The sequence below is a fragment of the Colius striatus genome, chromosome 8 (assembly GCF_028858725.1).
Source record: "Colius striatus isolate bColStr4 chromosome 8, bColStr4.1.hap1, whole genome shotgun sequence".
Taxonomy (NCBI): domain Eukaryota; kingdom Metazoa; phylum Chordata; class Aves; order Coliiformes; family Coliidae; genus Colius; species Colius striatus.
The window spans coordinates 2,316,298-2,329,932 of NC_084766.1; the positions used below are offsets into that span (position 1 = coordinate 2,316,298).

The following is a 13,635-nucleotide window of genomic DNA, read 5'->3' on the forward strand; positions in this document are numbered from 1 at the left end:
GGAACACAGCCCACCATTTCTAGTCTGTAATCTATTGAATGTAACTGGATATTGTTGTAGCTAATAAAAACATCACGTTTACCATGCGGGCAATGATTTACACCATTAACTTAGTGTACACTTGAATTGACTGTTAGTCAAGTAAAATAAGACTCAGTGAAAGACAAATTGTCCAATATGCTGCAGAAGGTGGATAATTACTATAAAATACCATGTTAGTACATACCTTGCTGATGGGGAAACACACACTGTGGCAAGGCTTATGCCAAAAAGTGAATGCTGTGAGTTTATGTTGCTTCAATCATGAATTAGTGAGCACATCAAGATATTCTAAATAATAAAAGCTCAGTGAAAAATGTTACTTAAAGGTAATTTTAGATGAGTATGGTTAGAAGGGGCAGACCTGTCTAGTTCCTTCATTTGCAGGTTGACTTCATTAAATAGATTGAGATAGCATCTCTTATTTTCCTTCTCTACTTCTGTACATTGTTTAGCACTAAACCCATTTAGTTTTTGTAACCCATCAAGATAACAGATACTTGCTTGGGAAGGCTTCAAATAAATAAGCCAGTAGTGACAGGGAGATGAGAACAAGTTCACTAACTGGGAACAGTGTCATGGGAAGAGGTGGAAGGAAGTGTCATAAGAACTATGAGAGTTACATATATGCTCTAAGGTCAAAGCTGACTGATGTTATTTGACTGAAGTGGAATTAATATGTCTCTGTCTTAACAGAGAAGTACTGGTTTAGAAGAAACTCTTCCCTTGATAAAAACTAACTTGCAGATTTTAATAGTTTTGTAAAAAGGATCACATGATCTGTATGTGCTTTTGTTTCCTTTGAGTTGTGCATCCTGTAATTGGCTAAACTATCCAAGCCTCAGCTTTCTACTGGTAGCAGTGGACATTAGCAGCATGAATTACCATCTTTTGATACCCAAATGATGTCATTTTCTGGTTTCCATATGGTCCTCATTTCATAGTTCTGTATTTTACTTGGAGAGCAGGATTTCCTTAGCCTCAAGCCAATTAAATTTGTCTTAATTGCCAGTGTAGACAGGTAGGTCAGTTTGCTGCTATTAGGGACCAGATGGCTGAAGTGTTCTAATTTACTTATTGCCAGATGACTTTGAAATTGTACCTTGCTATGCCTGGAATGCAGTCTCCAGGGTAATCCTGGGAAAACCAGGAGCCAGTATACAGCTTCCACGTTAACAGAAAAGCCAAGTGGATATGTTCTGATTCAGCAGGCTCTTTAGGTTCATGCTTGGCTTGAAGGAAAAGCAGTCTTGTTGACTGATGTCATGGGTAGTGTATGTGTGTTGTTCATTCAGCATAAACTAGAAGCAGGAAAAGAATTCAGCTGCACATTGCTTTGAACTTATTTTTCAGTCTGATTGCATTGTCCTGTTATCCTACAGAGAATTAGAGAAGCTTAAAACTTCTTAAAGCAGTGTTAAACTGGTTAATTTGCAAGTGATATATCAATCACACTTTTAATTCAAATCAAGATGAGAACGGAATGATGAAGAGATTGGAAATGAACTTTGAGAAGTGCTTCCAAGACAGCCTTTAAAGGAAACAGCTTTGAATTGTTACAAAAAGATTGTGCTCTGGTGTTGTGACTGAATGCTCTTCAGATAACTGACTTTCCAGTCTTTATTAACTTCAGTCATTGCTTTCCTTAGATTGGCATGGGTGGGTAAGACCCCTCAGCACATAACCTGACCTCAAAATACCTTCACAAATATATTCTCTGCCCTGTTTCATTTTTTAAGAACTGGACTGAAATGTACATCTATGCCAACAAGGAGCAGGCATAAAGTGCTTGTAACTTTGACTTGCCTCTAGCTCTGCTTGATGGATTGTTGATGGCCTTGAAATCTGGGCCAGTTTTGCACTCTTAAATTGCAGAGTAGGGAATAAGAACTGGCAAGTGTTTTCAGATGGATTCTAGACATGGATATGCCATGTAGAAACTGCTCTCACTGTAGAGTTATAGAAAGTACTTTGGTTTTTTTTTTTTCAGGAGAGGCATCTAAAATTGAGAGAAGTTGCACAGAACTTTATGGAACTGCACTGATGTGAGATTTAATGCTCTCACTGTTAAGTCTTTCTGTAAGCTTGCAAAATGTGAAAGAAGGTATAAATCAGCAACTGGATTTTCATGTGAGATGGCTTATGATAAAGGTGCTTTTAGAGCATAGAGAATAGATTGCTTTGAGCAGTACTTCAGTTTGTCAAGCAGAACTCGTACTGTAGCTTATTTCTTAGCAAAGTCCCAGGTTTCCCCCAACATTACAGCCAGGGCTCTGTGTGATCACTGGATGATGAGATGAGAATATATTTACGCTTCTTGCTGCAGTGACAGATGTTAGAAATTAGCTTCTGGAACACTGCAAGAACTAATTCTTCTAAGGTCATCTTCCCTTCCTGAGGAAATCATATAAGCTGCAAGTAAAATCTCACTTCCAACACTTGGCAAATTGTCAGATTGGTATCGTCAATAGAGGCATTCAGAAGAAGCTTTGTTTGAAGAAGAAACACCACCCAAATAAAATCACTCTGAAACAAACTTCAAACTCTCATCTTTCTGTGTGTTTTATTTTGGTATATGCACTTTATGCTTTCAGACTTGTTGATAGTGCTGGGTGTTTGTGGTGTATTTGTTTAAGGAAACTCTTAAAAGAATTACATAAGCTGAAACTGTTTCCCCTTTTCATGGAACAGCTGTTCTTTGTGATATCCAGCAGATGAAGATGGGAAAGGGACCTTGTGGGGTGCCTGTGGCTTGTCATTTCCGCAGTAGAAGCTCACATGACAACAAGCTGTGAAACTGATTCTAAGGAAAATCCTCAGCCTGATGTTTTCCCTCTTGCTTTTCTCTGGAGAAAATATTCCCCACAGGAAGCTTAAAATGTACTGATGATCTAATCGGTGACAGATAAGAGTGCAGGAGACCTACAAGCATGCTTAAAACCCAAAAGCATCAGGAAATCTCAATCTTGTCCTGCTGCTTCTAACTGCATTCCTAGAAGGCTTTTCAGCAGCCATACATGCCCTCTGACTTGTAGGTGTCCCATTTCCTTTAAATTTCTCAGCTTGTCTGCCTCTTGTTCCCTGTTGTTGAGTAGCAGGGTGCAAGCAGAGAAGTAGCTTGTTCTTATCCATTCAAATGTTTTGCCTCTTAATTCCCAAAGAGTAGGAAAATAAGTTTAGATGGGTGAAACTTGTAACTATGAAATTGTCTTTTGCAAGTTTTGCTTTAGTCTCCCTTACTCTGTGCTGTTTTCTTCCAGTTGTCTTACTGTGTTAACCAGGGCACTTTCTTGTGGCCATTACCTGTGGTTTCATTCAGTATTACTTCAAAGCAGAAGCTTCCATTCAACAGACTGCTGCTTCCCAGTTAGTTATGGAGAGATTACCTTGTGTCTAAAGGATATCTGAAACCCAAGTAGGAATTCTGGGCTTTTTTTGGATAGAAATATAATACATTTCCCAGGTAATTGTGTATTAGCATGAAGCTCAGTGAGCATTCAGTCTCAAATGGGGAATGTGGAAATACTACCTCCTCAGAAAAAAGGTCTTCACTTGGTATTGGAGTATGGAGAGGGTTGAGTGACTCTCTACTGATGTGTTACACGGCATGCTTAAGCCAAATAAAATGAATTCTGAAGGAAATGGAACTCACTAAAGCAAAATGTGAGGAACAAACCAAAAGAAGTCTCCCCAACCACAGAGCTGAAAAGGAAAACCCACAAAACTCTTTGAGGTTGTTTTTAGTCATGTGACTTCATGCTTTGAGACTTGGCAGAAATGGTGTGTGGAGTATGTTTGTTAGAGAGTATGTGACTATATACCGTGACTACAAATGCAACAGAGCAACCTGAGGGAAGGTTAGTTCATAGCTGTGTAAATAGGAAAACCTTTCCCTTGGTAAAAATTCCTTTCTTCTAGAAAGGTAGGGGATGTTTTCAGTTGAGCATGGGTACTGCCTGAAGTCCTGTGTCCTCTCTGTTGTATGTAACACTGAAGAGATTGGAGGAATAAGTATTTCTGTGTTGTGATGGACTTGAAGGAGAAATGCCTTTGGAGTTCAGGACTGTTTTGAAGTAAAGACTCTCCACAAAAATAAGAAAATGGGAATTGACTCATATCCTATATGTTACTTTATTTAGAAGACTAAAGGTCCTGGCTAGCCATAGCAAAGAATGTCCATGTACATGTGTAAATATATAAAATGCATGTATAAAAATGTGTATATGTCTGTAATTAAGTAATGCTGCTTTGAGTAGTTAATCTAGATATATTCTCTTATAGAAGAGACTTATGCTTTCCAGACTGAACAAACAAATGATTTGTGTTGTTTAATAAAACTAGAAGTAACTTACCAATAATTCCAGCATCAAGTGTAACTTCAGCAGAAGTTGTTTCTAGGTTGCTCCTGACTGTTCAATATAAAATACAAGTAATGATGGTTAGAATGATCTTCACCTTTAAGCCCCTTATTGTAAACTTTTTTCATGCATTCATTAAGAGCTGTATATCCTCAGAAATGTTTTCAAAAGCTTACTGAACTATATGCAGATGGTACAGCCAGTGCAGAGAAATAAATCTCCAAGGCAGGGCTCTTTGGAAATGCAGTGAAAAAGAAGAGTAATACTTTGACAGCCTTATCTCTGAAAGATGTGTGATCCAAATGATGCAAATTACTCTGCTGTGTCATCTTTGTCATGCATGTGTACTTACAGACATGTGAGAAAAGGAATAGTTCATGAATGCAAGGGAGATAATTAGGACCAAGTAGGTGTAATCTCTGATGGGTAATGGAACCCTGTCCCAAGAAACAGTATGAGATAAACTTATAAATTGTGCTCCTGAGCTGTTGCCATGAGGTTGAGGAGTCAAAGCACGACTGCAGTGCTGTGCACAGGGAGAGAGCATGGCTGTTAGTGAGTCTACACTGAGCATGAGGCAAACCTATAAAACTGAAGACCTTTAACCTCTTCTCTGCTCTTCCCTTCATTATTTATAAATACCAGTGTGACTACTTGTGAGACCAGTACTAATAAATGATTAAAAAAGGCAAAGATGTTTCTGTGTTTGAACCAAATACCATACTAGGACTGATGTACTTCTGTGGACCTTCTCTGAAAAGGATGAGACAAGGGAGACATAGTTTTTGGCAAGCAGCATAAATTTGCAAGGACATGGTGCTTGTGAAGGCTGTACAGCATGAGAATTGGCAAGTGCTGTGCATAATGGTGCCCTACAACTTCTGTCAAAAACCCACAAATCTTTAAACACCAGCTGATCTGGGATTTTCCAGGCTATCTTGTCTTGCCTGAGCAGGCCTGGCAGCTCTTAACACAAACTAGTGTCTGGGTTAAAGACCTTCTGCTTTGTGATGCCTTTCTGAATAGCTTATTCAGCTGGAAAATACAGTGAACAAAGGAGCTGGAAATATTTTGTCAAGTTGGTGATCTCACAGTTCAGAGAGCCAGCTACCAATTATAAAGACTTCTATTGTGTGACACAAGAGCTAGTGTATAGAAAGCTCCAGATCTTACTCTATCTCTTTCTTTATTAGCCTCTGTGTAATTATTTTTGCCTGAAGGATGGTGTGAATGTGGCTGTGGGTTGTGTTCTCAGTAATTAACTACACTTTTCTTTAATAGACTAGGTTAAATGGCAAAATAGGTTGGTTTGGGGTTTTTTTACCTTTGAATTGATTTTCTGACTTCTGGAGGTTAGGAGGGAGGAAGGGAAAGAAACAATGATGTTTTTACAACTAAATGCAGCAAACAACTAGTATTGTTTTAAGCAGAGTAGCACGAGAGAAATGTGTCCCTTCAGTGAATTTAGTACACATGTTGCCAGGAAGCACCATGTAATTTTTAAAGCATTATACTAACCACAGTGTGCAGAGGTCTCAAATAGACACAATAACAGCTAACCTAGTGAAATGAATCCTCATTAGTACAAATCATTTTGCTTTCATCCAGACTTTAAAGTGCCATTCTGAATCTTAAGTGTGACTTCTTTCTCCCACAGGTTGGAAAAGAGACTGTGCAGACAACAGAAGACCAGATCTTGAAAAGGGATATGCCACCAGCATTTATCAAGTAAAGTAATTTTGTTTTAAATCTTCTATTATAAGTACAGGGAAGCTGTTCCAATGATAGATCATTGTTACTTGTTTCTGCTGTACAAATCAGAAAATACTCGTGTTTGAATAGCTCCTCGGAAGCTGGAGGCTGACATTCATCAGGAACGACCTTTCTGCCACCAGTGACTTTCCCATCCCATTGTGTATGTTCAGATACATATCTAGGGTATTTCTTCCTTGAAAAATAATAAAAGAAATAAAGATCAGAGTAACAGTGGTACTTACCCATGTGCTGTTGTAGTTTTGCATAACAGTGTCAGAGATTGTATGGTGTTCTCAGTCTCTGCTATGAATTGAGTTGGTGGAAGTCAGTATGCACAGCTGATTCATGGTATCTGCCTGGACATCTAAGACATTGGAAGCACTGTGACTGATGCTTCATTCCAGGGCTTGATGTCAAGGACAACTGACTTTCTCCTTCTGCTGCCTTTAGTCTTAAAAAATCGTACATCACTTTTTTGTGCAACTGCCAGACTTCCTCCTGCCAGCGAACAAACTTTCACTGGAATGACTTTGCTCAACAACATACTGAATGTAGCAACCTTTGTTAGCCTTGTCCACTGTGTATAGAGTGACTGAATATTTCACTGTGTTACCAAACAGGAAACAGGCAGATTGTTGAAACAATAAAGCATGGAGGTGATGAAGAAAATGCTAAAAGGGAGAAGAGATGATGTTTAAAGGGAAAAACTAGTGTTAGGCAGTGAAAAGGGGTTCAGTTTGTTGCAGTATAGTATAATAAAGTGAATAATTAACAAGTGCCTAGGACCAGGAGTCATGAGTCTGGAAGTTCAAGAACAAGATAGATGAATTCTATTGAAGTACAGTGTCTCACTTAAGACCACCCATCAAAGCCATGTTCCTGCCTGAGAAACTTTCTAGGTGAATCTGGGGAACAGGACTCTATAGATCTGACATACCTTTGGAGCAAATGACTAACAATTCAGGACTAGAGCAGAAAACTAACATATCCCAAACACATGTGAGTTGCTTTGGGTGAATTGGCAGTGTTTCTGTGGATGGAAATTGTGCCTTGTATATCTGTGGGTGTTCTCAGACATCACAAGCAGGGAAGAGGATAATCCGGGTGATACAGTATAGACTGATCTCTAAACTTTTTAACCAAGTCTGAAGGTTTTTGGGAAAATGCAGTAGCCACAGACTAATGAAAAAGAATCTTGTATGGAAAAGAGTCAATTGAAAGGGAAAATTACATACTTAAACATGACAGTGACAGGAGGTAAGCAGTAGGGGTGGAGAGAGATCTCTGCTAGGATTCTGCTTTTCACCATGTTCAGAAATACCCTGGCAACTAGAATTACCTGTTGTAGATGCTTCACTCTTACACAGAGTACTGAGACTAATGGATGACCGAGAAATTATAGCAGGACCTTATTAAACTGAGTGACTTGATATTAAGTGTAAATGAGATTGTTTTAAAAGATCTGAAATGATGTATGTGTGGATGAACAGCAAGTACAGTGTCAGGTAGGATGATTGGCTCTGCACTGCCTAGTACCAATAGTAATTAAGGTCTTGGAAGTGTGATACATTGATGAGAGCATCCATTAAATGCTCAGTAGGGGTCAAAAAGTAAACTAGATGTTTATGAGCAAAAAACAGGAGACTAAAATGACACTGTCTATTTTCCTCCCACACCTTGAACACCACATACACCTGTGTTCCCTGAATTTTAGAAAGACTGTAGTATAGCTGTGAAAAGCTCACAGAAGGACTTTGAGAACAAAGGTATGGAATTGCTTCTCTGCAAGACAAAGATGAGCAGGCTGGAATTGTTCAGCCTGGGAAAGGTGCAGAGGGGATTGAGACCCTGGTGGAGGTCTAAGGAAGCATGAGTTGCGTAGACAAGGTGAAAACTTGTACTTCCCGTGCAAGAACTTGATGGGGGCATTGCTTTAAGCTAGTACACAATAAACTAACAATGAAGAGAGCTTCTTTGTACAGCAAGCCATGTACTGTTAAAGTTCTTTATAAAGGTTTGTAATGGATGAGTACTTAGAAGAATCCATTGTGGGTTATCAAATAGGCAAACTGCAGGAAATCATAAGGACTGAAAATAGTTAAGGGATGGGAGAGTGCCCAGAGGAAGAATGATAAATGCTTATCCTGTTCTTAACCTTCCGTACTTGCAGCTACTTTTGGAGACAGGATACTGAGCTAAATGGGCCTTTGATACAGCCCATTACAATATTTGTGATGCTGTGTTCCTGGTGTGTGATCTTATTTGGGTGGGTTTTTTAGGGGAGTGTTTATGTATTTAAATGAGACCATGATTTTTTTTCTTGCTTTGTGATGGTTCTACAAACATGTAGTTTTGATGGTGCTAATTTTCTAGGGCCTAGACATGTAAGGGATTAAAGAAAACAGGTTTTCTTAATTGCTATATTATAACCAGCCTTTGATCAACCCTTAGCAGATGATGGAGACTGAGAGAAATTACTGTAGAAGTGTGATACAAGCACTGCTGAACAGTACCACTTGATGCAGGGTGCAAGACCTTTTCCCGCAGCAATTCATGGCTACTAGAATTGTGATGCAATGAAAAATGGGAAACAAACCTATCTGTCTCAATAGTGTAAACACTCTTCAAGTGAGTGTTACCTTTTCCTGCATTAAAGGGCAGGATTTGGATGCAGAAAGTGAAATTGATGAAAGTTTCTTTTTCTCTTTCCTAGGAGGAGGGGTTTTGTTTCTAAAATGTTAGTTCAGGAATTGCCATTCACCTTTAAGGGCATGCTCCAGCAGAACTTTTACTAGCACCTGGGTAATGGTGTAAGGAGCAGTGCTCATGCGCTAGCACTATGTCCCCTCTCCAAGTTTTATCCATTGAAAAGGAGCACCAGTCTTGAGGGAACCACTCTTAGAGAAAAAGGGAGATGTGTTTATTCTTTCCAAAAACCTGGATTTTGGCTTTCCTCAGACTGACACTGAGGGTTCATAATGAATATATATGATGGTCATATGTAAAGTTTTTCAATATGAGTGCAGTTGTGCAGCAAAATCATTTGGCTGCTGAGAAGCTCTCATGCCTCCCTTTGCTTACTGCTGACATAAATCACATTGGAACTATTGACCTAGAGTTAAAAGATGCCGTGTTCTTTATCTTAATTGTCTTTAGTCACCAGGGAGGATGAGCAATGCATGTAATTTGCATCAGATGTTTTGCAGTATGTTCATATTGCTTGTTTTAATTCTCATGTAAAGAAGGAAAAAGCTGTAATCTCTTAGGCAAAGAGCAGAGTGACACCTGATTTGTTTACAGTGAGAGTAAAAATTTGTGTTTAACTTGCAGACACAAACAACAAATCAAGCAGTGACACTGTTCTATGTTAACATCATTTCACTGGCCAAGCTGCATCTGGTTGCTGGGAGCTATTAACAGACTAATGTTCATGTAAAATATGTGCTTTTTCATTTATATTTGTAGAACTGCAAATAATCAAAGCTGTAGTGTGTAATGTCACTACAGCTCAAGTGATTAGGAATAGAAACAAGCATTATTCAAGCATCGAAGACGCTGTGTGGCATGTTTGGGCAAGCATCTGTGGGAAATGCAGAAGTTAGTATTCCCAATATGCATTAGGAAGTTTATACAAAATAGTCCTTGTACAAATAAAATACAAGTTTACCTCTGAGAGGCTGAACTCTAAAAACTGTAAAAGAAACCTTTGAATCTTTAGAAATGGTGTTTTTTGCTAACGATGGTGGCTCTGGGATAGTTCGTACTTAATGTCAGTCCCTTTCTCCACAAATGAGAAAGTCAGCCATGAGATAATTATGATTATTAAACAGATGACCATGGAATTGAAGCGAGGAAATGAAGTATTTCTGAGCTGGCTGAATAGGTGTTTTGTTTAATCCCTTTCTTGGCAGAGTTGAAAAGAATAAATTTGAGAAGCAAGTGTGGAAATCTAATTTAGTGAAGTCAGTTGACTCTGATAATACAACAGAGTACATTGCATGGTAATGAGCTGACCAGTCCCACTTTCTGCCTTGTACCCCTTCTGTACTTTCTTACTCAGTTATGAGTTACCACCGTCTGATGTGCTGAGCAGATGTCTCTCTGAAGAGCAGGTTATGGTAAGGTCAGCTGGCCCAATTCAGTCTACTCTAGGGAGCCATTAGCTGAAAACTTCACATTTAGAAATAAAGTGTGTTTTCCTGTAATGGGTGTCTTATTTCTGGTACAGTTACATTTAGATGTAACCACTAAGTTCTGTCATTTGTGTCAACAAGGAACGTAGGGGACAAGATGGGATAACTGTAACATTCCACCAGTCCTTCACTGGAAGTGTGGTAAAAGAGTGAATCCAAGCAGTCACTGGGAAATGGGATATATGACAAGCATGAACAAGTTGCAGTAAGAGATGATACTGCTGTAATAAAAGAGTTTAATGTTTGTTGGAACCACAGGTAATTTGAAAGAGCACACGGCACTCACATGGAGATAATCTAATGACTTGCATTTCTGTCAAAGAAACATGAAAGAATGGAGGAAAAGCAGAGGCAGTGTAGTCAGTAGCTACAGTCATGAGTAGCATGGCTAACATGGAAGTGAAGGCTGAATTTTCTCTTTCTCTAAGCTGTCATGAAGTAATTGCAACAAGAGAACAAAACCAAAGGCTTTTCATTGTTCCAGTTCTTGGTATTTTAAAGTTGTTGTGTTAAATGTCTTGATGGAACCTAATTTCAGAACTTATTTGCTTATTGTACCTTCTATGTGGCTGTAATTACATAGTATAATACCTTGCAAAACCTTCTTTCTGTTTTCAAGGCTGGAATTGCAAGCTACATTTGGAGCTTATTCAGTGATAACTATATCTTAGAGTTTTTTAAAGGCTTTTCCTGTTGTGAGCATTAACACCGTGAAGAGCTGGACTTAGAGCTTCAGCAAGCGGGGCACAGTGTCTTGGTTGTCATATTAATTACTGTGTTCTTTGCCCTAATGTGTACTTATCATTTAATATGTATTAATAACAATTACTTCTTGAATGACAATGCAAATAGAAGGCTGATAAAGGGTAGCAATTACTTTGTGAAGTCCTAAAAGAATAATTGTTTTATCCCCTGTCTTTGTTATTAAGAAAGTGTTTTGCCATGTTGAGACCTCTCATTAGTGACACTGTATTGACTGCTGCACATGGGATGCTTTACATGTTCCCTACACTGGAAAATGAAAAACTGTGTCATATAGCTGTTGGTTAATCTCTTGTTAAAATAAACACAATAAATACACTTAATTTATAAACTATAAAGGTGTAGAATGATCGCTTTGCTTTCAGTGCTTGAAGTAGTAGAGTTAAAACCAAATCCAAGCACTTTCTCAAGTCAGTCCTATAGACAGAAACTGATCAGCAAGTTTTGTCTGATGACTTTCCACAGAGTGGAGAACGCCTGCACCAAACTTGTCCGGGCGGCTCAGATGCTGCAAGCAGATCCTTATTCAGTACCAGCTCGTGACTATCTGATTGATGGATCAAGAGGCATCCTTTCAGGAACATCAGACTTACTTCTGACATTCGATGAAGCAGAGGTAGGAATCCCAGCATGACTGACATAGGTATCTGCACAACGGTATTATTAATTCAAATAGCCATCTGACTGAATTAGCTAACCTAAACTGTTGACTAGATGAATGTGGTTTTGGTAGGTTTGTGTTCTGATTGGAAGTGTGTTTGGCATTCCTTTCTATCAGAAGGAGCTTAGGCTTGTTGCTTATTTTAAGAGCATCTTTGTATGACTAAATATTTAGTCATTGCTCGTGATTATTCCTCAAAAAGGCCAGATCATACCAGTTATCTTACATCTTCCTGACACTTTTCTATATTCCCTTTACCATACCCATTACTGATCCTTGTATTCTCTGTATCCCTTCTCTGCAAAGCCCTAGGCCACTTCTAACGTGTCTGTCTGACTCTTTAGCTGTAACAATTAAATTGGCCTGGAGCATGGGAGGTTGTAGGAGTTTGACCTGTCTGGCTGGTCAGCCAGAAGGTGTGTTCTGATAGATATTAGCAGTTGTTACATTTTGGTTGCTGCACAAGCCAAGCAGTGGCTCAGAGGTGCTGTTTGTCTATCCTCAGATGCACAAAAGAGCCCCAGTTGCAAGGAAACTTAAAAAGGAGGTTTTCACAAATCTTACTCCTGCAATTCTCTTTCTAGAGACGTGGAGCCTCTGTCATTTCTAAATACCAAATATCCTGCAACTATGAGGAAATGAAGCTGATGTTGTTTGAAATGCTGATGTTCTAAATTTTACCCATGCCACAATCTGTTAGCCTGTGGAACTGTGTTACTCTTCCTGCTGTTAGAAATGCTGACTCTATTGTAGGGACTGAACACTACCTGTGGTTGATTTGAATTAAATGTTAACTCATTCCTCAGTGAGAGTTGTATGTGGTGGTGTCAGGAGTAATGTAGTTCAGGAACTTAGAAGATGAACCGAAAGAGAACTGTGTTTTGGACTCAAGTGTGAACCGAAAAAGTTCAACTGAGGCAGGTGTCCAGAGGTAAATAAGGTACAGTCTTCACAGATTTTTCTGGAAAGCTTAAGATGCTGAATCTGCCTTTCCTATTGGAATGCTAGATAATGCTTTATCCATCTGTGAAGCTGTATGGTGACTAGTATTTCGTTTGAAAGCTTGGAGTCTGCTTTCTGCATAGTTTTGATTTGTGGTTCAAATAGAATATTTTTTATTGATGAAATGGCAGTGAAAAGCTCCAAGCATGCCAGCATAGTTAAATACACTTCCTTAGAACCTATTTTCTCCATGCTATCTTTCATTTGTCACACAAAGAGAAACCACTGGAAGTAGGATTTTGCATTTCTGAGCAGTGGATGGCTGATTAAATATTGTCTTTGTCAATACAGCACTTAAGTAATAGCATTGTGGGTAACTCGATCAGTATCACAGCCGTTTGTGATTGCCTCTACAACATGTTAGCAAATGCTATACCTATTCTATTCTGATAGGCTTGCATTTGTAATTCAAGTGTAGCTTGAACTTCATCTGGTAAATGATGGAATGTTCCTTTTTTAGGTCCGTAAGATCATCCGTGTCTGCAAAGGAATATTGGAGTATCTGACTGTGGCGGAAGTGGTAGAGACCATGGAGGATTTGGTGACATACACAAAGAATCTAGGGCCAGGTTTGGTTTGCTATCATAAACATACTAAATACAGTCTTGTCCACTTCCCCGTTTCCTCTGCCAGCACCTTTCTCACCCAAGTTTCGAGAATTGGGCAACGATAAAGCAATTGCTTTGAAAGTGTCTGTTGGAAAGAGTTTTAGACTACGGGGTGAATGATGACTATTTTCTCCTTCTTAAGAATATGGAAGAGTCAAGATGCTAGTAAATGATATGAACTATACAGATGATGTGTACTATACTTTTCCTGCACTAGATTATATGAGGGAAATAAGCATAAATTAGGAAAAGAAGAA

The 13,635-nt window shown here is 38.9% G+C and overlaps 1 protein-coding gene across 2 annotated transcripts in view; it reads left to right on the top strand.

Annotated features, from left to right (window-relative positions):
- Positions 1 to 13,635, top strand: part of VCL (vinculin) — a 50,368-nt gene that overhangs the window by 10,157 nt on the left and 26,576 nt on the right. For both annotated transcript variants that reach the window (XM_062001372.1, XM_062001373.1), the window contains exons 2-4: positions 6,055 to 6,125; positions 11,573 to 11,723; positions 13,231 to 13,339. In XM_062001372.1, coding sequence (XP_061857356.1) covers positions 6,055 to 6,125; positions 11,573 to 11,723; positions 13,231 to 13,339 — 331 coding nt within the window. The remainder of the gene's footprint in view (positions 1 to 6,054; positions 6,126 to 11,572; positions 11,724 to 13,230; positions 13,340 to 13,635) is intronic.